The 24894-nt window shown below is 38.0% G+C and overlaps 3 protein-coding genes across 4 annotated transcripts; all 3 read right to left on the minus strand.

Moving 5' to 3' along the window:
* Positions 1 to 1283: 1283 nt before the first annotated feature.
* Positions 1284 to 3668, minus strand: LOC145219218 (uncharacterized). The gene is made up of 4 exons (XM_080086608.1): positions 3503 to 3668; positions 3194 to 3282; positions 2345 to 2482; positions 1284 to 1989 (listed from the first exon to the last, which is right to left on the minus strand). Exons 1-4 carry the CDS (start codon positions 3570 to 3572, stop codon positions 1888 to 1890), a joined length of 399 nt encoding a protein of 132 aa, XP_079942734.1. The 5' UTR covers positions 3573 to 3668; the 3' UTR covers positions 1284 to 1887.
* A 9304-nt stretch (positions 3669 to 12972) lies between these two features.
* LOC145220219 (uncharacterized) lies at positions 12973 to 16243 on the minus strand. Its single transcript, XM_080087491.1, has 4 exons — positions 15362 to 16243; positions 14787 to 14896; positions 14129 to 14216; positions 12973 to 13731 (listed from the first exon to the last, which is right to left on the minus strand). The coding sequence occupies exons 1-4, from the start codon at positions 15972 to 15974 to the stop codon at positions 13556 to 13558; spliced, it is 987 nt and encodes a 328-aa protein (XP_079943617.1). The 5' UTR covers positions 15975 to 16243; the 3' UTR covers positions 12973 to 13555.
* A 4055-nt stretch (positions 16244 to 20298) lies between these two features.
* On the minus strand, positions 20299 to 24279 carry LOC145220231 (uncharacterized). 2 transcript variants are annotated; one of them, XM_080087506.1, is made up of 5 exons: positions 23875 to 24279; positions 23575 to 23613; positions 21514 to 21617; positions 21045 to 21182; positions 20299 to 20462 (listed from the first exon to the last, which is right to left on the minus strand). In XM_080087506.1, the coding sequence occupies exons 2-5, from the start codon at positions 23609 to 23611 to the stop codon at positions 20391 to 20393; spliced, it is 351 nt and encodes a 116-aa protein (XP_079943632.1). In that variant the 5' UTR covers positions 23612 to 23613; positions 23875 to 24279; the 3' UTR covers positions 20299 to 20390. The 2 variants fall into 2 exon arrangements, with proteins under 2 accessions (XP_079943632.1, XP_079943631.1); XM_080087505.1 differs by lacking the exon at positions 23875 to 24279 and having other exon boundaries at positions 23575 to 23862.
* Between the last annotated feature and the right edge of the window lie 615 nt (positions 24280 to 24894).

Raw genomic sequence — 24894 nt, forward strand, 5'->3', positions numbered from 1 at the left:
TCCGCTTGCAAATTTGCTCTGGCTGAATGCCACAATAGTGTTGTGTTTACCTACAAGATAAATCGGTTATCCTAATTCAGCCAAGTTTCATGCTTGAATCTGTTTACAAACTGGTACGCGAGAAACGGACTTTTCCTTCGCTAACAACTTGCTTTTTTGTCTTTTACTGATGAAATTCTCTTAACTAATATGAACATATATTTTTGTGGAGCATGTTTAAAGTCTTTAACTTTGAGTAAATGATGGTTTAGGTCTCAAAACAACTACTATAGGCACGAACTGGATCAATCAACACACCAAATACAGTAGATCGGTTGCAGGTGTAAAGCAAACCAGTAAGAAAATCAAATTAGCAATTCCTAAAACGGTATTTTTTTTCTGGAAAAGTCGCCCAACATTGCATTTAATTTCTAACTGCCACGATTGTTTGAAACCAAACGTTACCAAGCGTTATAATACACACACAGAAATGTGGACAGCAAACAAGGACACACACACACTTGGTTGTAGCTATTAAACCACGACCATATTATGTCACAGCAATGGTTTGCATTAACATCCGTCTCTCTCTATGTTGTGGTAAACGCAACCTGTGACCTTTGTCAAGCCATATCGACTGACCAGTAATTGCTGTATCAGATTCGACAGCTGATATCGTGAGGTTTGTATTGGGTTTTATCGAATGCTTATATGACATCAACTTCAAACAACTAGTTCGTAGATGAAGAATGATGGAACGTGCTACTATGCCTTGTTGTTATGGCCGCCTGGGTATATTTTTACAAAACTTGACCAGAGATTTTCAACCCTCTGTCCGCAGACTTACGATCCGGCATACAAAATTTTGTGTTTTTAGACATTATTCTGACCAGGGCATCAAGTATAGGACGTCGTAACGTCGGTTAGTTATAATAAAACTGCTGGAAGAGCATTGCTTGTTTTTGTTAAAAAATGTCATAACTACATACTGTATTTATTACTTCGCAGTTTTCTTAGTCAACAATTGATTATGCTTGAAAACTCCCCAAGACCCAAACAGTTTAAAAATACTTCGACTTTATTTACGTCTTTCTTTCTTGTTGTATGCTGCAATAAACATATGACTTCTTTGTAATAGTATTTACGAAGCAATGCATTAGACTCAAAATCAGTTTGACTCAGTGATCGTGGACATTAACATGCCTACTATTAGATCCTGTTCATAGCATTTATGTTTACGTAACTTCTTTGTAAAGATGTTTTGTGCTAAGGTTTCCTGCTGCTGTGACCAAATAAGATCTATGTGGACTCCTGCGTAGTTTTAATGACCGTTGTTAGTTCCGTAAAGTCAACAATGCAGTACATCTCTTGAATCTCAAAAACAACAACACAACATTGCAACTTTGATGGTGTTTTAGGGCACGCCATAAAACTCTGATAATTAACCACACAAAATACATACAATTAAGCGAAAATGTTCTTCCAAAATTGTGGCCTAACGCATCTTAATGCAAGTACAGTTCCAGTGGTATGCTGACCCCTTTCAAATAAAACTTTAAATAATAACAGCCGTACAAACATAAAAAATTTAGAAAAGCAAATTAATGCTATCGAGTTTGCATGTGTAGTAGACAGCTTAGTTACTTTGAAATTTGTTTCATTACGCATTGCAGCATGAGAGTTTGGAACGACTAACCTATCAGTACAACTATTTCAGCGTATTTGGTGACAAACACAATAAGCAATACTAATTGTGTAGTGGACTCGGATACAGTGTGATAGCCAGGTGGTAGTTTCAAGCGAACCGTTAACGTTTTGTGCTAGAAAGCGTTTCTTTGCCTTGTCTTGACAATGAGCAGCAATTGTGAGGTGCGCGGTTTAGTGGTTGAGCGGTTGATCTAAAGAAGGCTATGGCGCCAGCTTGATCCGTGATACGATGTTGTAAGCTTCTTCAATGTCGCTAAAGGAATTGCACCAGTCTCCCACACAACACACGTGACACGTTGATTTCTGTATCAGACACGTGGCGTTAGCTGATTGGCCACAATTGGCGTATATATACCTCTTACATTGTAAAACAACTATAGCGTTATAAGGTTGTAGAATATGGTATAAAACGTGAGTTTATTTCAGGACTTGGTCAATTTAAACATGGTATCCTACTTCTATTGCAATTTAAGCCATAAATGAAAAGTTTATGTGTAGGGCTGTAGCAGGCTTTTTGTAGTTTAAAGGTGACTTACCTGTGCCTTCAGTTTAAAAGCAACTGGTAAACCCTGCTTTTTTCTGATTGACTTAGTGATATTTCTCTTTATCGTGATTAAGTGCATTATAAAGTAGTTTCAATCATTAAAAACAGTCTTACATCAGTCGTTTTCGGGTCGAATCCTGTACATAGCTTTTCACCACTTCTCTGTTTCATTAGACACTCCTCGGTGTTGCTGCACGACTTCGTCACTTCGTATAATCCATCAAGTATTGTCAAACTTGTGATGCACATATCCTGTAAAAAAACATATCAAATTCGTTGTTGGTCAAGGGTGTATTAAGACTCATGTTAATATGTGTATTGGGAAGTCACATACTTCATTAAAATAGGCCTACAATCAAACCAAATTAGACCTCTTGATTTTTGAGAGAATGTCTGATTTTATTATTTGCTGGTGAATAGATGCCGGGGCATGACAGGCTTGCTTCATTACATCTAGTAATGATAGTAATTGTAATGTCTGGCAGGTTTCAATAGATTTCTACCAAGAACTTGGACTTATTATACGCTGTGCCGTCTTGTGAAATAAATTACTAATGTGGTTCTAAATTCATTTTTTCGCATATTGAAAAAAAAAAGAATTGTTTTTTTTTAATTGCCTGAAACAGTGGTGTCCCTAATATGTTACAAAGTACATGCGATTAGCCGTGATTGCTTTCGAAAGTTGGTATCTGGTTGCAGTAGGTATTCACTCTTTTGAGGAGAAAACGTTTTCAAGGTGTCTTTAACACATCTTATGCTCTGATAAATACGGAAACACGTTTTCAAAATACAAAATCGATTGATATGAAATCTTTGGAACATGTGTATAATTTACTTACAAATGATACAGTTCACAGTATTAATTCTTAATCGTATGTTGTGATACGACAACCACAAATCCGTTTGTGACTGCACGTTTGGTAAACTTCACTAATCTTTTATTTCATTTGTCAGCAAGTGTACCTGATCATTTGAACAAACTTCATCAACAAAACCGAATTCACTTGTTCCTTGTAAACACACGGTTGTTGCCGGCACTTTAGTGACGTTTTCTGGATGAAAAGAAAGAGATTTATTGTGACTGTACTTCAGCAAAACAATGAAACAAACATATTTTATTTGCTTTCAAAACAACAGTTGCCGGTTGATGTATGAAATATGTCTGGCAACATCTCTATTTTCATATTCTATTCACATTTGCTTTTGGTTTAACATGATCGTTGAATGCTACAAATACAATTGAACGAACAACCACGAAATACGATTCCTTACCTGGCCTGATGTATGTTCTTTGTGATGTCGTTGTTCCAATCAAAGCAGCAATTAGGACAAGCAACTGCATTTTTCTGGTTTCAAATGATTTGTTAGCTACTTAAACTACTAGGCTGTAGGTGAAAGATATGTGGTTTAGCTTGGACAATCGAATATTCTGTGAAGAAATGAAACTTGTCATGCCTCCTTAGTATAGGTTTATAATCGTGTATAGGTTTATACAAGGTTTTTGTGTATTCCATTTGTAAAAAAAAAACAAGACATGCTGATGAAGTGGATAGTTTGCTCAAAGTATAAATTAAGCGACCCAAATTGGAGCAGCAAACACTCTGTCACCTTCATCGTCTAACCTCAAATCTAAAAGACCATCAAGTGCTTTTGATCTTAGCGGGACTTTTTGCGTTAAACCTGAAGTACTTTAACCGGGTCACGTCATACCTGCCGTCGATTTAATTGCCGCCTCCTTCAAAACTAATTGCTGGCGCTTAAGACTGTGGTTTTCGTCTGGCCACGCTGCAAATATGGCCACATCGTCGTGTGTTTTACCCACACAGCTAGTCTAAGTTGTACTTCGCTTATGTGTTAAATTCATGGTCCTTCCAAAATTGCTTTACGGTTTGAAGTGTTGATAACTATAGCGGACTTGTCGGTTTGGATTGAAACATAATTGCTACATTACAACACGCTTTGTGCTTTGTGAGCAGTATGATCACTGCTGGAACAACGAAATAAACCAAGCCTGTATCACCAGGAAGTTTTGACGATTTTGTTTGCCTTCACTGTTGTAAGTGACGCTTGCATTTTAAACAAAAAAGGCGAGGAAACAAAGCCAAAATACAAGACTACATTTTAAGTAAGCAGTTACTTTTCTTCTATTGCGTAAGCAGTTTTTTTACAAAGCTTTCCTTTGAGCTTATAACACGTGTTACATGCTTTGTTTGCGTTACATAATCTGTAAAAAGGCACCTGTTTGTATTTAAAAGATCTGACATGGTTAATGGATTTCTTAACATCCATGACATTTTTGTGGTAACTTATCGTGACATTTCATACCCTGAGGTTAAAAATAAACCCTTTATCTCGGTTTTGTCTCGAACAACCTACCGTTTAGGGTTGCCTCTGTTCTAGCTTGTGTTACAGGAATCTGAAAGGATCTTAACAAATGTAATACTTCTATATTTATTGTTGCACTCGGCTTAGTACTTGCGTTACTGATGTAATTTGAGTTCCTAATTCATTAGGCACATTTTAAATCTTTTCAGAGCAAAGTAGTATACTTTATTCATGCGTTCTGCCTTCTGTAAACTTTTCAGATAAATAAATCTTTGTCAATTGGTTACAATTCGACAGATACAAAAAGTCCCCACATGTAACTCTGAATTTCACATTTATGATAACAAAGGCAAACTGGTAAACAGATTAACTTCAAACAAATAATGTCTTCTGAAATTGTCAGTGTTATGTCAATTTCACTGAAATGAACGAAGTAACATTTCTGTGACTACTAACTGTTTGTGAACCTCCCGCTACTTTTGATGCTTACTGCTGAAAAGGAACGTTTCATAAACATGTTGACAGCATGAGCACTGGGTTTTTAAAGAGCTGTGGTCGTATCTGAGTAATCAAAACTGACAGTGACGGTGGACACAAATTGTGGTTGCCTTACGGCGGTGGTGGCCTGACGCTGTTCTTTCTTGCTGACCCAATTATCATGACCTTCGACTTGACTCATGCGAACGTACGTTGAAAGTAAATTGTTTAAACAACAGCTAATGATTCAACGTTGAAAAGTTTGCTGAAAAACTTTTGTCACCTAAGGAATCTCCCGCAGACAATAGAATGTAAAAAAGAAAGATTCTTGCTTCTTATCAGTAGTATATTTAGACTGTTTCATGAAGAACAGGTACAAAGCATAAATCATTTCTTTAAAAACAGAAATATATATTTCGCCTTGAATACACAGGCATCATCAGTTTCTGTAAAAAAGCAGACACGTGGTGGACTGTGGATATAAAGTGGTAAAAAAAGGTTTTGAAAAGTTTGTATTTTTGTGTATGCAGAACACAACACTACACGGCGGACCAAATTATCTTACCACGAAGCAGTTGTTTAGCGGATTTTGTTCGTAAGTTTTTGTATTGGGCGTAACATTACCTTTTAATGCAACCTCTGGCATTTGTCGTACAAAAGATGATCCGTTATGAACTTTGTAAAGCCACAGTTTTGCCCCTAAGCGTCTTCGCATTTACCTCATAAACTGCCTTAATTTACATGTAGCTACATCAGCGGCGATGTGTAATGCGATTAAACACAAATTTTGCTGCGTGAATTGCAATTTAAGAGGTCGACGTTTACAGTTACACGAAGTAATGATGTTAATTAACTTGTCTCTTCACTTTGGGTATTCGAACGCACTGTTTGGGTTGATTGCAACCATCATCTTATTGAAAATAACAATTTTGTCAAAACGTTTAATTTACAAGTTGATTGCTTTTTATCCGACTTCAAAAGCAATTCATTTATTATAATGATGGTGCTTTTACCTGATTTGTTCGACAAGGTTTTGGCTGTATAGGCCTACTCAACAGCATTTCTGGATAATCGGTATTCAATCGCTAACCCAGTGGTCCACTGGGCTAAACAAAGCTGTTAGAGGGTTTTGATAATAATATAAATATGTCGAGGAAAAACAGCATCTTACGTGATCGTCGAAAGTTTAGATAATAATCTTGGACTTCAAAGTGTTTGCTAAACCAACAAGCAGACTAAAGCTGATGAAATAGTACGAAGAGATAAGACGCCACTTCGTCGCTTTATATTTCTTTTTTAAACGTTTGCAACGATTTGAGTCTTGCCTCCTTGCTATATAAGCTAGTCTGTACCACACTTATTCCTTCACCGATGAAATCTTTTTGACATAGCATATCTCTCTTGTAAGACAAGCAATAGGTCACCATTATTTATCGTTTACAACGTAAGAAGCCTTGACAACTGTTTTGACTTATTCTCCTACCTAATGCATTACGTCCTGCGTACATATCCCTTTCTGTTGCCGGACTTCCACGCATTTCAATAAATCGTTTGTGAGATACGGAGGCGTGGTCAACTCTTGCCTAAGTGTTACCTTCTTCTCATACGCTTGTACGTCACATCTTTGTAACGTTCATATTGTGTACCGACTCCCTGTCATTACAATCTTGACTCTCAACGTACAGCGTCACAATTACATGACATGTGGATTTGACGTGGTACACAATAAAGCGCGGGATTTAATGAATCCCATAATGATGGGTTTGCTGTCGACATAACGTCAGGCAATCTTTTTGCGCTGCTTTTTCGCCCACGTTGTGTTTCTGTCAAAATATTGAATTGGTTTCGTCAAGTAGGCAAACTTTCTTCGCTGCGCTTTCGGTTATGAAACTTATTAGGAAACAAAACTAACATTTTATCTCTGTGATAGTAATGCTGTTATGTCAAAAATGGGACTGTCCGTGTTGGTAACATGTAACAACGTGCGATACATAATACAAAAGCATTGCAACGCATGTATGGTGTCGTCGAAGATATTTATTGAAAACGTCCGAAATTTTGCTCACAGAGATATGGTAACCCCAGTACAACATCAGACGTTATGTTGCTGGTTAACTGTAAGGCATGCGTTTGTTTTGCGGAAATAAGGTACTGTGCAACCAATAGTCGATATTGGTCAATGACGGTCATATTGTATTCCTTATGTTCAGTTTATCAAATTTGTTCGTACTACTACAATTTCTGACAGACCACTGCGTGTTTGCCTTTTACAGTACTGGTTTGCATGACGTAATTTCTGTTCGGATCCTTTAATTTGGGTGGTCGTTTAAATCTTTCAAAATGTTGCATTCAAGTTGTCCAGCGTAAAACAATTTCGCTCGGTTTGTATGGTTTTGCATTATGTGTAAAGCGTTGAAGAGTGTTTTGAATTGATTAGTTAGTTCAGCGATTTGCTATTGTCTTGTAACACAGTACTTTAAAGACGACATGGAAAAAATTAGTTCTGTGCTTTGCTATTGTTTTGTAACACGGGGCTTAAAAGACGGCGTTAAAAATTATTTACGGTTTTTATCATGAGGTTCGAACCTAGGATGCTTGCAAAAACAAATCCCGATCAGGTTCTTTATGTTTGTACATGGACCAGGCCATAGACTATTTAGTCATATTTTATGTCTTATATTTTTTTGTTTTCTTCTTGTGGTTCTTTAGCGCCCACTTTAGGCTGAATACTTGATGCTGTTGCTCCGTTTGGTGTCACTATTTATCACACAGGATTTTTCGACTTTGAGTTTGCTAATTTGCGGAATTCCTACTTGCAACTAAAACCAACAAACGCCCTGACTTTTTACGTAAGTGGTCCGGCCTTTGATTGTCGCGTACTTGACTTAGCGTATTTCTTGTTTTGTTCCTATTCTTTCTCATTTTACTTGTTACCGTATAATAAAAAAATAAAAAAATAAAAAGTTTGCTAATTTGCATTTTAATCGAAAACAATGGATAGTTTACATAATCACAACTCGTAACATCACAAAGCCAAACACTAGTATCTACAGATTGGATGGTCTTATATTAATAAATGTTACGATTAGTGTAAAATTTGTTTGAAAAACTATTATAACTTAGATCATTTTTCCTAAAAGAGAAATAATTTTAAAAAAGAACCTATTTATGTTTTAATCATCAACTTTGATGGTATTTTTTCATTTGATTATGTACCAGATTGATATGCTTTTTTATAGGTGTTGGTACTTATTGAAATCAGCGCATTTGGGTTGGATTTTAACACTTTGACCACATAGAAAATAATTTTATTGAGATGTATGCCATTTTTTATCGCAGAACGTTGCCCCTAACGAGTTCCTTGTTATTTGGTCTGTGTGTGGCCTAAAATAGGTGTTTAAGATGGTCTTCTGTGAAAGAGCATTCTTTAGATGGTCTTAGTTTGTGCTCACACGGAGAGTGTATCCAGAATAATTTGTTATTTTAAAGGTGTTGGTACTTATTAAAACCAAAGCATTTGGGTTGAACTTTAACGCACGGACAACAATTCTTTGTTGATGTCTTTTAGTTTGTATTTTTATATTTAAACTAGACAATTGCCCCGTACGAACGTGGTCTTCGGTTTTTGTGAGGCTTAAAAAAGATGTACCACGTAGTTAAATAATATCATTCCATAATCTGAATACAGTGGCTTTAATTTCCCTCCCACTGTGACGGTTGGGAGGGAATCAAACCGTATTTCGTCACAGTATGACCTGGTTAACGTTGCCTGTGACAGCACAATAACGTGTCTGTGTGCGCAAACAATGGCTGAAGGATCAGGCAATCGATCAAGCGACCAATTTTCAGATGTTAGATCCATTGCAAACTCATTTCCTGGCGCCAGCCTTGGAAGCAAGTGCTCCCTGGAGAGGCTCCATTGTAATCTCATTGCTTCTTCTGTCTCTTAAAAACATATGGGGGCGACTTTTCCACTCGATCAAAGCGTCAGATACGGTTGCGATTTTTTCTCAATTAGTGCGAATTGACCTGGAAAAAATCGCTACTTGCCTTAAACCGTTTTTTCTAACTTTTGCAAGTTTGTTTTTGGTTGGGAACGCAAAACAGGTATTTCAAAATTACTTTAACCAAAAGCAGAACTGCCTAAAAGCTTGACCTGACTAAAAGTACATGGTCAAGTTTAACCATCACATGAGTTCAACTAGTGTGAAATATTTGAAACGTCATTCCTTTCGCTTATGTTTTCACACAGTTTTTTTAGTTATTGCGAAGAATCTGCGAACTACAGCAGCCGTTTACGCGAATTTTTAACGAGACAAATTGCTTACGTGAAAACGTCATTGAATACCCCGGCAATGTATTTGTTTAAATTAAAACGCTTCGATGTTTCGTTGGTGTGGGTGATTTTCGTTCTGATAAATCATTTGTGGATTTTAACTTCAGCGAATCTCCTAAATTATTATTCAACATTTCTACCAGAGCTTATATTTCTTTTATAAAATTGGTCCTATGCTTTTTTGTATGTTTTTTTTCTCTTGGTTGAACACAAGTTCAAGATTATTGGGTGAAGCCTATAGACCTTACCGCAATAGCCGCAACAAAATTTTGATATTCAATCTGGAAAGACACACCGTTGTCCCACAGTAACCCCAACAATTTTTTCGTATTCAATTCAACCTGGAAAGACACGCAGTTGTCCCACAGTATCCCCGACAAACTTTTCGTATTCAATTCAACCTGGAAGGACACGCAGTTGTCCCACAGTAACCCCGACAAACTTTTCGTATTTAATTCAACCTGGAAAGACACGCAGTTGTCCCACAGTATCCCCGACAAACTTTTCGTATTTAATTCAACCTGGAAGGACACGCAGTTGTCCCACAGTAACCCCGATAAACTTTTCGTATTCAATTCAACCTGGAAGGACACGCAGTTGTCCCACAGTAACCCCGACAAACTTTTCGTATTCAATTCAACCTGGAAAGACACGCAGTTGTCCCACAGTAACCCCGACAAACTTTTCGTATTCAATTCAACCTGGAAAGACTCACTGTTGTCCCACAGTAACCCCGACAAACTTTTCGTATTCAATTCAACCTGGAAAGACTCACTGTTGTCCCACAGTAACCCCGACAAACTTTTCGTATTCAATTCAACCTGGAAAGACACGCAGTTGTCCCACAGTATCCCCGACAAACTTTTCGTATTTAATTCAACCTGGAAGGACACGCAGTTGTCCCACAGTATCCCCGACAAACTTTTCGTATTCAATTCAACCTGGAATAACACGCAGTTGTCCCACAGTAACCCCGACAAACTTTTCGTATTCAATTCAACCTGGAAAGACACCAAGTTGTCCCACAGTAACCCCGACAAACTTTTCGTATTCAATTCAACCTGGAAAGACACGCAGTTGTCCCACAGTAACCCCGACAAACTTTTCGTATTTCATTCAACTTGGAAAGACTCTCTTTTGTCCCACAGTAACCCCAACATTTTTTTCGTATTCAATTCAACCTGGAAAGACACGCAGTTGTCCCACAGTAACCCCAATAATTTTTTCGTATTCGATTCAACCTGGAAAGACACGCAGTTGTCCCACAGTAACCCCAACAAACTTTTCGTATTCAATTCAACCTGGAAAGACTCACTGTTGTCCCACAGTAACCCCGACAAACTTTTCGTATTCAATTCAACCTGGAAAGACTCACTGTTGTCCCACAGTAACCCCAACAAACTTTTCGTATTCAATTCAACCTGGAAAGACTCACTGTTGTCCCACAGTAACCCCAACAAACTTTTCGTATTCAATTCAACTTGGAAAGACTCACTGTTGTCCCACAGTAACCCCAACACAGTCTCATAATCAAACCACACGCCCTTTATTTACAGCATAGCACAACAAATTGTCGATATTTAACACTGAATGCCCTACTTTGGCCCGCAGTTAACCCTGCGAACTTTCAATGCCCCACCGAAAAACAAGGATTTCGTTCAAAATGTCAGCATTGAACTCAATGGCTGAGCGCAATCAATTTATCGGCTCGTTCTGTCCGACAACGTTCGATTATATTAACAGTGATAGAATGAATTCCTTGCTTGAGGGATGAAATTTTGTTTCCTCATCCTGCTTAAAGGTCAATGGTAAAGTTTAACTACCTGTTATCCGCAAGTTGAACAAGAGGTCGTCGATATCACACCGCATGTAACCAACTAGTAGGCTAAATTTTTATTTTGTGTAGAATCTCTGATACCTCCAAAGAATGCAACCTGGGGCGTATTTTATACCTTAATTTAAAGGGAACAAAAATAGTAGTTTGGCTGTGTGCAATCTGCAATGAACATTACATGAAAATTGTCTTTTTAATTTAATTTGCCACATGTGTTTAAATGATTTACCTTCGTGCGATTATTTATTATCTGAGAATGAAAGTAATTTTTAAGTAACGCGATGAATTTACATGGAATATATATGTCAGTTTCAGCTTCTTATTTTTTCACAATTTAAACAGTAATTGGTTGATTACTGTACCCATTAGTCCTCAACGGTTTCTGCATACATCAACACATATCCCTTCGATTGGTTTGTTGAGGATTTGTCATTCCTGTTCGTAACGGTTGGACTATGAGCTTTCGTTAGTTCGCGTGTCGAATGGAATCATTTACAATACCACGATGAAGTAATTTTTCTAAGGATTAGGGGTATGATGTAATGAGCCGTAAAAAGATAAGAAACGAGGAATCGACCCGTTTGTAAATCGTGTTATGCGGGAAATATTAGATCCTCTACTTCGAGCACAGCTTGCAGTGCAGGCAAACCAACAAATTATTCAGCGTTGCACTGATTATGACAACAGAGATTGTCGAAACGTCTGAACGATGTATTCTTTATACACCAGTTCCTTGGCAGTAATGTTCATGATTAAAATATTCAGCGTTACTTTATCAAAACAAAATAGCAATTAAATGTATTGAATACAATTTATTGGCCACCGCTTTTAGCAATTACTGATGTCACTGTCAGCTACTTTATGCTCGTGTTCACGTCACACTTACAAAACCTTCAAAATTCACACCAAGTTAAACGTATAGGAAGCAATGTACAGTCCCTTAAAACCTTTCTGATTTCCATTGTGATACTGTATTAACGAGTGTGTTAGGTTTGTTTAAATCGGTGGTTCTCAACTGGTGGTCCACAGGACGTCCACTAAGTTTGTTGATAAACTAGAGATTATTGCATATTACATATTGAAAGAGTATCGAAATGTTAGCTGTTAATAATTGTATCACACTTCTTGAAAATCGGTTTAAAAGAATTATATTTCAAGCCCAAATAGTAGTTTTGTATGTGTACTTCAATCTTGCTCAAAAATTAAATGGTCCACGATATTATTTTTACTTGCGCGGTGGTCCATGGCCCGAAACGAGTTGAGAACCACTGGTTTAAATGGGCACATTTGCAGAAATTCTTGTTTGTAATACTGTTAAAATCTGCCATTCAATGTTGGCAGCACACTAGTAACCACAAAATGGAAAACATTGCGGTGTGCACTGTATGAGAAAAGGTTTTTTTCGTCATTTGTTGAATTGTTTAATTTTGTGGAGGATCAACGTTCCTGTTTTGTTGAGTTGCACTTATATCATGGCACGCCAGTTGCCGAACTGAAAAAAATTGTTTTCTTTTCGTCAAAACTTTCGCAAAGCTTTGTAGCTGTTTCTAACCAGACATACTTGGCCCAATTAAATGTGTTGGAACTGGTATCACTAAATCAATCTGCCAGTAACGCTGATTAACACACAGAATAAAATTACCTATTTTATTTTCGTGAAAACTTTCGCTAAACTTCGTAGCCATTTCTAACCAAACGTTCTTGGCCTTGTTTCATGTGTTGGTATCACTAAACTAGTTTACCAGCAAGACTGATTAACACACAGAATGGTACACTTCATATCGACTTTATTACAATGCGAATGCGATAAGAACGAGTGAAAAAACAGGAAATGCTGGATGGTAAACGTTGGAAAATGGAAAAAATAACTTGTTGTTATTTTTGTCACAGGAAACGAAAATTGTGTTTGTGAAACTCAGAATGGGGTTGAATGTTTTGTGTTGTTGTTTAGTGTTGTTTAGTGTTGTTTTGTGTTGTTGTTTAGTGCAAATCCCGGCTATTATAAGGTGTCATAAAATCACCTTTTGGGGGAAAGGGGAAACGGAACACAATGAGCATGGACAAAATGTTGTAATGTGAAACTGACGTTAGCTAATATAGCGTTAATTAAACGAATAGTGCTGTCGTTTTGACACAATGTTTCTCAACCTTTATTATCTCTAGTCATTTCTGCATAACGGCTACCAAACTCAATAAATAAAAAACATGTATTATGAAGTTTTTTGTAAGTCACGATGTAGTTGCAGACTCACGGACGCGCTTGAACTCAAAGATTCAGTGTTGAGACACACTGGCCTTTAAATGAAAACACTTTCACTTGTGCTACAGAGATTGTGCTTGCAGGGCTGAGTACCTAAATCTTTTCTTGCTCGTTGTGACTGTTGTTGGTGGTGGCGATTATGGTGTTGGTGTTGTTTGACGCCGAATATGTGCTGTGGTCGTACAATCCTTGTGCTCGAAGTTGCATTGCAAGGACATTCTGCGCCCCGCTGTTCTTCTTCACCTTGGCGCGCTTGTTCTGAAACCAAACTGCGAAACGAGAAGCTATTTTTAAGGGTTCTAAAAAATTACTTGTGTACATATAGTTCTGGCGAAATGCAAATGTGCCAGACTTTTCTGTGATTACCTGGAATATTTTCGTAACTAATGAACATAATTTATTTTTCAGCTTTCCGCATTTAACATATATGTTAGTTGTTTGAACTTAGTTAGTTATAAAGTTATTTAACCATAACAAGTTTTTTGCTTTACTTTTCTATTTTTGTCCCAATGTTTAGGCTGTTTCGAAGTACATGAATGAAAGCTGAAAACATAAAAACACAGCTAATTTTAAACAAAGATCTCAAAATACGTTAAAACAATACAATAAAACTTTGCTTTAAAACTTGTGCACTTGTCGGCAAACCCTTTGTTTTTTACAACGCACCTTTGATTTGTGCCATTGTTAGTCCGAGGTTGTTTGCAAGTCGCACTCTTCTTTCTCCAGTCAAATACTGACTCTCGTTAAATTCTCTCTGTAAAATATAAACATCTTTAAACCCTAAACTGGAACAAAACAACCGAAGAATTTGGTACAAACTATGGCATATGCGTGATGGAGGGTTTTGCAAATAATGTAAACAGTAAAAGAATCAGTGTATATGAAATCCTGGTTCGAGGACATTCGACCAGTACAAGCAGTTTTTCTTAACAATGATTCAATGTTTTTGACTGTTTTTTTTATAGTAAGCTTATCTTAATTTAGGATACAAATCATGTTCTGAAAAGACCAGTATTGAATGAAACGCAACGTGTTTCTTATTAATTAATAACATGGCCTTAAATTTGTTTGTTTTTTAAATCAAAACCTAATGGCATTTGGCAACACTATCGACTTTTGCAATGTCTTGTTCATATCTACTTTGTTATCTACATATCTACGTTACTACTAAGTTTCTCAACTAAGTAACATTCATTCAGTCATTTTCACCAAAGTAGAAAGTGAAGAAGCAATGAAAGCAATAGAAAACCCAGCACCTTCGATCAAATATACTTCAAACACTTTTTGTTTAAACTTAAGCAAGTGTCGGTGACATAAAAAATACCTGGAGTTCATCGAGCTGTTCAGGGGAAAAAACTGTTCTTGCCCGTTTGTCGTCGTTTCCATCCGTCTTTGAAAGTCGGTTTTTACGTTGGTTTTTTCGCGTGCGTGGACCTGAAATCAACATTTAGAAGTGACAGCAAAAGAAGAAAAGTTATACAGTTTGAGTATTATTTTTTTGTACAATTTTATGACTTTTTATTTGCAAACACCTTATTTTCGCGTTTTATCGTACCACAAATGATATATTTTCTATTGAAGAAAGGCGAAAATCCGATTTAACTAGTTATTGCGGGTAGTGCAATGTTGATCAGGTGTTGGGGCAAAATGCATTTTCCAAGCTTTAGTGCTACTGATGTGTCCAATGACATAGACAAGATGATGCTGATACACCAACACCATAGTACACCAGCCCATTTAACGTCTTATTTGCCGATTTTAAGCCAGGTCTTGGCCACTATGATTTACATATACGAGTGTGCCATATTCGTTGTGGTGCATGAATACATCAATGCTGGACCCAGTCATAGCTAAATGTTCATCTTTGTTACACTTATGTTCTGCTGTTATACAACTTACCTGCAGATGGTCGATTGGAATACCTGGTACAGTATACCCACGCTGGCCACAACGCTTGGTTCTTAACCTCCTTCGCTTCGTTGCTGTTTAATTTTTTCTCGTTCTGCAAATTTGTCAAGTTGGCAGTGGCAATTTTCTGAACGTCGATTTTTCCTGTTGCTGCAACCTCGTTCTCTTCTTTTGCCAGAACGTTGGACATTTGACGCAGCTTGCCAATGTGGTTTTCATCTTCATCAGTGGTACTCCCGCCTTCTGACGTCAGGTGGTCGGAATAAGAATGGATCGGATTCCAAACTTTAGTTTCTTTCGTCTTGTTCTTATGTAGCGTTGACTTAAGCGAAGTCGCGTATTGGCTGGATGTTGCTTTTGCCGTTTGAATCCATACACCCCACCTCGTCAACTGGTGCGCATACGCTAAAAGCGCACGTTCCCGTTGCATGTCAAAACTCTGTCGCCCTAGCAACATCGATGCAGACGGCGACACCATCGGTGCTGTGGTGTCATGTGGTATTTTGTTTAGAATTGTATCGATAAGAAAGTTGGGTACCCGTTTGTTCTGTTTACTGTCGTTTCTTTCCCGTGGCGAACAAGCTAACACCTGTGCAGCGCACATTTTTGATTCAAATTTACCTTGTGTTTTCCTGTTGCTTGCAGAAGTAGAATCCCTAAAGTGCGCTTGCTCTCCTGCTAACTCTAACACTTATTCATTCAGTTTCTGTTATCTTGGAGTTTTCTTCAGTCGTTCACATGCTGTTCAACTTTTACCAAATGCGCTGCAATCAAAACAAACACCCTTTATTTGCTTGATATTAATTAATGCTTTCTTCTCGACGAATGTGTCGCATCTCATTTCGAATTTACATCACATTGCCTCGACCTCGAGTGCAAAAACAGGCGGGGCTACTCTTGGCATATCCGTCGTTCCACCAGTCGCCATTTTTTTCTCTCGCTTCCAGTCTGGAGTTTTTCACTTTTATTTGCGAAAAAACTCTTTGTTACGTCACAGGGCCAAGCGACGACGTTGACAAATGATTGCGAAATACTCTGACATATGAAGTAGCGATGGACAATTTGTTCAAGAAAATTGTAGGTAGATTTGGTTTTGCTTTTAAGGGTTTATCGTGTATCACTATCTACATGAACATTTCTTTGTCATAAAACACAATGTGTTAATTATACAACTGAACGTTTCTGACATGCGTTTAATTCACTTAAACTTTTTCCGACCAAACCGTTTGTTTTCAAATGCAAGAGCGCGTATACTGACGAAGTAAATGTTGATAACTTTGCTGTTTAATTGCGACTTCGAAGTTTAATCTGCTTTCTTATGTGTGATTTAAATGGTTCTATGTTTTCCACTTCAGAATACCACCTCAAAGTTATACTGTGTATCTCATTTAAAATGCTAAAGTATCACTGATTCTGGACACACAGGTATTGTTACACAGTTTTCTTGATTTGATCCAAAACATCTCATTGTCATTGTGGCCCTTGTTGCCAGGAGACACTTGTTCCCTGCGTTCGGTGATTGGTCCGCCCTTGATCGCATTGTTGACATGTGTAACTGAATTCTGGTCCCCAGAGAGTAATTGCACCTAACGAATAATTTAATCACGCCAAAACGACGATAAACGCCGTCGACGCTTGTTGTAATCGTGCTGCATCAAATGCTTCCACCTGTCTAGGTTTATTAGTCTGATGTCACCTTTCTACGTAGTTTCCCAGGTGACTCACAGTTCACGTGGCCTTCGGTTTATCGTCTACGTTTAACACAATTACTAATTATAATTTTGTGCCTTTGCGGCGTGGTAAAATTGTTTATACCCTGTGTCCTCACCTTGGTGCTTTCTTGCAAATGGCAAAGACATTATTTGGAAATGCTTAGGGCAACAGGACATAACCTGTTGTCGTGCACAGCACGATTGGTAAATCAAACCGGAGCTTTGATACACAGGGAGTTTTTTGTCGTGAAAATTGTTCCGTTGTGCTTGTAGTTTTCAAAAAAATACCGGTTAAGTACAGTTATCACGGTAAACCAGTGGTTCTCAAACTTTTTTGTTGCGACGCCCCTGGAAAAGTTTTGTGGACTTGCGATGCACCAGCAAATAAAAGTTGAGGAAACTTATTATTAAAGTTGTGTTTATTAATACAACAACAAAAACCCACGAAACGGAACTATTCTGTGACGCCCTTGGAAAATTGAAACGACGCACCAGGGCGTCGCGATGCACAGTCAAATACTTCTAAGATTTATATACACTTGCGTCACGATCTTTAGTTCCTTATTCAAACATAATCTGATCATAAATTTATGTGTCAAATACTTCTAAGATTTCCAATGACAATTTTCAATTGCCAAACGTATTTCATATCATCTCGACGTTCCCGCGTCAATTTCATTGTTTCACGTCGTTGAAAAGATAAGAATTTCACGGCTTCCGACGCTTCAGTGTGCGGGTTTAATGAGCCGTGATCACTAACAAGGCTCGTTTCACGCCACACTTTCATATGATTAACTTTGTGGATTCTATGATCGTGGGAAGTTGACAAACAATAGCTAGCGATCCAGCCATTGTTAGCGTTTCTACGGCAACTATAGATTGACCAATCCGAAAGTTTGATTGACCTTAAAACATTATTTGACTTACGAACAACTAAAGGTAGACTGGTTTTGATATTTCAAGAACTTTAAGCTGAAAATTAATCTCGTTGTTTAGTTTATTTTTGTACACACTTTTAAAAAGTTGCATTTTAGGAAACTTAACTCGAAGACATTTTAAATGTAATGGATACGTTTCAATGCAAGTTATTTTTCTCATCAGTATTTTCTATTTTTCGAAGCTTATGTTTAATTCTACATGTGTGCTATTACGTACATCATTGGTAAATATAATGTTATTTGCTTGAAAGTTTTGTATTTCTCAGATGAATTTTTCGAATGAATTCTTTTTGAAAACTGTCGGACCTAATTAAAAGTGAAGTAGGTCATCGTCGAACTTGGGATAATTTGTTTTTCCCGATTATTCATGGTATGTACTTTTTGTCTCAATGGGAATATCTACTTGCAACTGGGTAGCTAATGTATTTGACTAATATAATAGCAATCGATCATGTTGACAAGACTTAATTCGAATTAAAGCAACTGTTTTTTGTTGAAGTTTTATCTGTTGTGAACCGGATATCGCCTAAATGCATTACGCTCACAATTAGTCAGCTTGCATTGAAAGACTTTTACTTGATTATTTCGTCCTTGGGGAATTGGTGAGTTTATATCAGTTTAACCCAAAAGTGGACGCAACATTTCCGGCTTTTGTTGCCAACGTAGCGCTTTGCCCTAATATACATAATATAATGCAACCTAGGTATTAGCTTATACGGCCTAAAGTTTTATCTTTAACAACCGACGTTACTTTAACGTCCCATACGAGGCGCCTTTATCAGGATAATGGCATATCCTAAAACGCACAGTTCTTCTTCAGTGACAAAAACATCAAAATGTGCGTTTGCGTTTCTAACCTAATATGTGTCCAATTTAAGTTACAGTAACTGTTACTTAGTGTTATTTGGCCAGAACAGGATTGAAGCTTGTGTGGCAAGTCTATTTCTTTCCGGGTTTGGAGCGCGTGCCCCGAACGGAAACGGCTGTCATCTATCATCAAGCTTGTCTCCGTTGGGTTCCAGCTCTTGTTGTTGTCCCCGCCAAGTTGGCACCAGAGAATGACTCATATACCCTGAACCGTGCTTAACTGGCATCTCATTGCGCTGATTTAGATTAGGTGGACTTTTTATAACGCGCAATGAAAGGTTGTGGACGTAAGGTAGTTGTACACTTGCCCAATTCTTGGGACTTCTACAGAAAGCCTGCTGCAGCTGAAGACTCGAGAGCACAGTGTGGACAAGTCGGCGGAGATTTAGCTGTGTTGAACAAAATGAATGACTATAAGTTTGCTTTGAAGAATATCCCAGATAACTCCAGCTACAGAATCGGATTGATGTTTAACGGAATCGAAAACAAATGGGTTGATGGGAAAAACTTTACTCTACGTGTGCCCGTGAACTATACGTACGCCAATGAATACACACTGAATTATGGATTAATATCTTCCTCTCATCCGAATACTGTACGACTTTTTCCGGGCGAGGCAAAGTTTCCATTTTTATGCACCAAATATGCGATGTCTCCTTTTAAACTACCACCACGTACCGTCGCACGAACTGTAGTGGATGAAACCGCCATCATTGTCACCGTGGTCGTGTCGATATTATTTCTACTTCTTCTCGCTATGGTTACTTTAAAAGTATTAAGTAAAAGGCGGAAAAGGTGCAACGAAAACGTACACAACCCCGATCGTGTAACTCAAGGAGCTAGTATGAGAAGAAATTTACCACAGAGACGCCCGTCGTCACATATCTACAGTATCATTGACGACTACCGTTTGTCGACACGAGGCGGCGCTAGTCTTCGCGAGGGGACGTACTTGACACCCCTGCCGTGTGCCACATGTGAAAACGGTTACGTATGTCCGAACGATGTAGAGTTTGCAGTTCAATTGTAATAGGGTCTCCCAGCACTTTTGTATTTTATTGTTTCTCTTTTATAACTATTGTAAGACGAAGAAAAGTTGGCCAGTTTCTTTGTATCTGGTTCTTAATGCATTTGTGGAATTGCTTGTCATTGTGCTTTTTATGTTTTTTCAAGAAAAACTGTTCACTGTTGCTGTGGTACTATATTCTTCACACCAGGATGACCAACGGTTTGCCCTACTCTACGAATATTACGTGTGCCCATATTGTTAGCTTGTAAGTCTTGTTGTTTTTAATGTAAATATAGATCTATACACTTATCAGTTTCCACTTATTGCTTCTGCTTGGGCTGGTAAAAACTGCTGCTTTTCGTGCAAAATTCGACTTTGCTTTTATTAGTAACTTTTGACACCTTTAGAAGCGGCTATTGACAGTTATTGGTTATAATTTTGCGTTAACAGCTGGTACGGCACAATATACACTGAATCGTGGTGGCTAATTCCTCTTATGGGGGTTTTGGAATACTGGTCAAGTTGTTGCATAAGTTGGTTCTGCAGCAGAAGAGACAGTTGCGAACCTGCGGATAAAACCAAAGTGTCAATTTATCTGTCAGTTATTTTGCTATAGATTTCTTTTCATCTACTGACGAAGGGTCACACGCCAATACGTTGAATAAAACAGAATCAAATCGCAGTAAAGAACAGCCTATACTTGCTTGTTGAGCATGAAAAAACATAAAGTGTTCCTTAGTGTCAGTATTTTGCAGACAAGTGTTTTATAGTTTGCACTTTACATATTGGCACGACATACAAGCTCTGGCAGTAAAGTTTTTGACTTTGTTGCTTTTGTTTTCTACCATTTAAAAATCGTTATAATTCCGATGAAAACAACAGTCTGGTTTGGTTAAACCAGGGGTTTTCACGCTTGAAGGGTTTATTGCTTTAAAGTTGAAAAAGTCAATGTTACAGCGATCAACAGTTAAGTATTCTTTTGCCAGGCATATTTTATACCCTTTTGGTGTTATAAGAACGGCTGTGTTGGGTAGCTGACATTACCCTAATAAAGACGCCCCGTTTGAGACGTAGAAACGTCGGTTGTTTTGTTTATATTTGCCGGTTGAACAAAAAGGAAAGTGTTCAAGAGATGTTTGATATTTTACCTTGTTTCTTTGCGCTATTCCACTGTAGCATTGGAACTCGTTAACCACGTCTTGTTGTTGGGAGCAGGCCTTACTTTCATGGCACGATTTTTCGAAGATCCATTTTCCGTTGTTCAGCTCAATCTTGGTCTGACATGACTATTAACACACAAAAAACGTTGTATTAACAAAGTTTTGTTGAGAGAACTGGTATAAAGTAAATGTTTGTCTTACACAGATAAATTATCAATGCATGTTTTGGTGGAAAGACTGGTATAAACGGGATTTTTGGAGGTTTCGAAAGCTAAAGATTGTTTGAGTTTGCGAATTTAAGCACCTATAGCCGACCGTATGGCCTAGTAGACTTTCATTTGAAATAATGGACGGGTGTTTTAAAGAAATGTTATTTATTTTAACATCTGGCTTCAGATCGGTTTCGTGAATTCGCACTTTATTATTTAACCCCATAATATAACACAAATGAGTTTACCATTTTTCGTGAGCAGTTCTCCATTTTGAAGTCATCAACTTCAATATCATCCCCTTCCACTCGACCGACGTAACACGTCAGAGTTGGGCGTGGACGAGGTGTGTCTGCTCGAGAGTCAAATTAAAAATTAAGTTGAAATGTCAGCTAAGATGCAATATTGGGTTGTGTTGAGTTTATTTCGCTCAGTGAAACAATCATAGTAACGCAGCGACACAATTGTACGAAAAAACTACCCAGCCGTAAATAACTGCCGCAACGCTAAAACGTTATGAAGCGCAGCATAGTTGAGGTCAGAACTGGTGGATCATAACTAAACGCGATACCGCTACTTGTACTTCAAATAACATACGATTTAGAGCAGGGGTCACCAAACTTTTTTCACTGCGGGCCGGATGAGTGCTAATAATGATTTACGCGGGCCGCATAGTTTACATGCCCTAGCGCCGTCTTTCCAAACTTAGCCCGCGAGGCGTTTTTAGGTGCGCCAAGATATGGTCGTTCTACAATCCCATTCAAAAAGTAGTCATGCGACTGTTAAACTTTATAATTAATCTCACCTTACGAGCAATGCTTATATATTACGCCACAAGTGACAAAAGAAGGCACTTGTTTGCGCACAATTAACACTTGTAGTCTTGTCTGTGACGTAACAAACTGGCTTTGGATCAATCCTGGGCGTTATAATCCTATGAAACTCGGTAATATCAATTCTGAATATCCCCACAGAAAAAAAAATTGTAAGGAGTAGATTAACTTTTAATGTTACAAAGTTATTAATACAATTTGGCAACCTAAAAAATGTGGTCGCGGGCCGGATGAAATGACCTCGCGGGCCGTAGTTTGGTGACCCCTGATTTAGAGCATTTAACCGATAAGATGTGTTATGCTTACCTACGCATACTGATCATGCTGTTGAAGCGAAATATATATCTCTCAAAGTCTTAAGGACAAACGACAGACTTTTTTATGAACTTAAATCAGCTAAGATGCGATACTTGCACACAAAACAGCGTACAGTTTCACCGACACGATGTTGTGTGCTTGCTTACAGGTACTGAAGATGCTGTTGAAGCGAAATATACACACCTTAAACTGTTACAGACGAATGACCTAATGTTTTAATAAACTTAAATCAGATAGGATGAACATATACATTCAATACTGAGATCAGCCGTGAGCGTTCATGCGGACCAGCGATCACAACACATTTATACATCATGATAGTCTGCCCAGGGGCAAAACAGCCTATGGTTTCTCCTATGTGGGAATACTTGTGATATTAACTTGATTCAGTATAACGCCTTCAATAGACCGGGGTAAAACAGTTTTACATGAATATTATCAGTGGTGGGATTCAAATTTTTTGTCAGCCGGTTCCATCACAAAAGTCATAGTTTTCAGCCGGTTGTGTTACAAAAAGTCAATTGACAGTAACCAGTAATGCTAACCGGTTCGCTGATCTCATAAAACATCGTGAGACGGTTCTATAGAACCGGTGCGAACCGGCTGAATCCAACCACTGGATATTATTATAAATTTTTCCCAATTTGTGCCAACTACAGGACCCATTCTCACAAAACACGTGCCAAAATTGCTAAATCGAACTAAAAAAACCGAAGACGAAATATAACTGAAACGTGATGCAAATATGAACTCGATGTATTTCAGTCATTTGGCACCAATATCTGAACCCAAATGTTTTTTGTTAATGTTATAACTTCAGTCTTTTGACCCCTTTGTATATTTTACCCTAACATCATTTAATGAGCTAGGTTAGACACGGTACTTGGTAAAATTGACTGCTTTGGGGCCGTATATACCAAGCAAAATTAAGGTACGTTTATGAACTTGGGGTGTTAAAGAAACTTAAGGGGTAAAGTTTGCCAGTGAAAAAAAGAACTAATTGGTTAAGGAATAGTTACGTAAAAATACTTGTGCTTTGGTGCTTAACTAATATCAAACCATCAGTCACTGCTTTTTAGTCGTGTTAGTGTTTGTACATTATATGGAAGTTATTTAGTCCACAGTCAAATGCCAAAACCTTGTCTATGATCAACCTACCTTGTGTATAGACAGCAAACGCAAAAGCCAGCACCATCGCTGTAATAAGTAAATACTTCATTTTGTTCCTGTTTTATTGACACTACACAACCTGTTACGCATCAGCAACAGTTTTATAAATGCTTTCTGACAACGTACATAGGCATCAGCAGTAAACAGTTAAAGTAATTAACCTTTCTTGAAACGGTTACAGTCAAATCACGTCTATTTAACATCGTAATGTTTCATGATGTACAAGGGCTATCACTAACAATTGCGTTTAAACGTCTGATCGCCGAACACACAAACGGCAACACAAACCTGGTAAACTTTTCACTTCTTGCGCGCTCTCGTTTTGATCCCAAGCAAGAAAGGGCGCAGTAACCTTTCTGTGTCCGTTTCCACCGCAGCCATCGTCGTCGGCGTCCTTTTGACTGCGACGCGAGTCAGGAATTTTCGTTTTTTTTTTCGAATTGATTTAAAAACGTTCATCGCTCGTTATGTGTCACGTTTGTTTTGCTGCGATTTCCATGCGACAGTAGGTCTAAAATGAAACCGCGACTGGTCGTGTTACCACTTCTCATGAACTCCACACTAAAGGTGCTACTTACTAAGTAAATTTATTTCCAAAACAAACGAAATGCCACTTTACAGCTAATGTCCTTTAAAAGCGCAATAAACATTTACCAAATGGAATCAATATTTGCAGTTTAGCAAAATATTCGCAAAAACGCGCAGATTCTATTTGAATGTAAGAACTGATGATGTTGTATATGGCAAAGTCAATATTAACAAGAGTTTGCTTTAAGATATACGCTGACCGATAAGCTGAAACACGAAACCCGCAATCTGTTACAGAAAACATCATGTTCAATCTAGTCTCCGTGCTCTTACAGCAATGAAACGTTTAATGTCGCGCCCTTTATGCTGAGGCCTGAAGCAAATTTGTATAGGTGGCTTTTACGGTTAAACTTGTCCAACAGGTTTTGACTTCCAACGCTGCAGCCTAAACTTGGTCCTTTAAAGTTCAATGCAGTGCAGAGCTTTTTACAGCCAATTAAATATGACAAACCTGCTATTATGTTAAAGCGTTTGGTTGTTGTTGAAATTTCGTCTGGCAACGCTGCTTTGCGGTTTTTTTGGAGCATTTTTAAAGCGATTAAATTTCGATTATGTGTTGACCACAACTTTAGCCCGAATTGTTTTCACTACTTGGCCAGCAGAACCTGCGGGTTCAAATACAGTCTTATGCAACCGGACGTACTCCGCCAGGCTCGTGCGGCCGGTTGCGATCCTACGGCAGAAAACGGATTTTAACCACCATTCAAATAACAGGACACT

Source organism: Phallusia mammillata, chromosome 3 (assembly GCF_965637545.1).
Source record: "Phallusia mammillata chromosome 3, kaPhaMamm4.hap1.1, whole genome shotgun sequence".
In the NCBI taxonomy this organism is placed as follows: Eukaryota; Metazoa; Chordata; class Ascidiacea; order Phlebobranchia; family Ascidiidae; genus Phallusia; species Phallusia mammillata.

Coding starts and splice junctions, on each gene's coding strand:
- LOC145220219 (XM_080087491.1), bottom strand. CDS start 15,974: ATGTGCGCTGCACAGGTGTTAGCTTGTTCGCCACGGGAAAGAAACGAC. Junction 14,897..15,361: donor TTCCAATCGACCATCTGCAG/GTAAGTTGTATA, acceptor TGTTGATTTCAG/GTCCACGCACGCGAAAAAAC. Junction 14,217..14,786: donor AACAGCTCGATGAACTCCAG/GTATTTTTTATG, acceptor TATATTTTACAG/AGAGAATTTAACGAGAGTCA.
- LOC145220231 (XM_080087505.1), bottom strand. CDS start 23,635: ATGAAGTATTTACTTATTACAGCGATGGTGCTGGCTTTTGCGTTTGCT. Junction 21,183..21,513: donor AGAACTGCTCACGAAAAATG/GTAAACTCATTT, acceptor GTGTGTTAATAG/TCATGTCAGACCAAGATTGA. Junction 20,463..21,044: donor GAATAGCGCAAAGAAACAAG/GTAAAATATCAA, acceptor TTTTATCCGCAG/GTTCGCAACTGTCTCTTCTG.
- LOC145219218 (XM_080086608.1), bottom strand. CDS start 3,572: ATGCAGTTGCTTGTCCTAATTGCTGCTTTGATTGGAACAACGACATCA. Junction 2,483..3,193: donor AAGTTTGTTCAAATGATCAG/GTACACTTGCTG, acceptor GTTTTTTTACAG/GATATGTGCATCACAAGTTT. Junction 1,990..2,344: donor TCGACCCGAAAACGACTGAT/GTAAGACTGTTT, acceptor TGTCTGATACAG/AAATCAACGTGTCACGTGTG.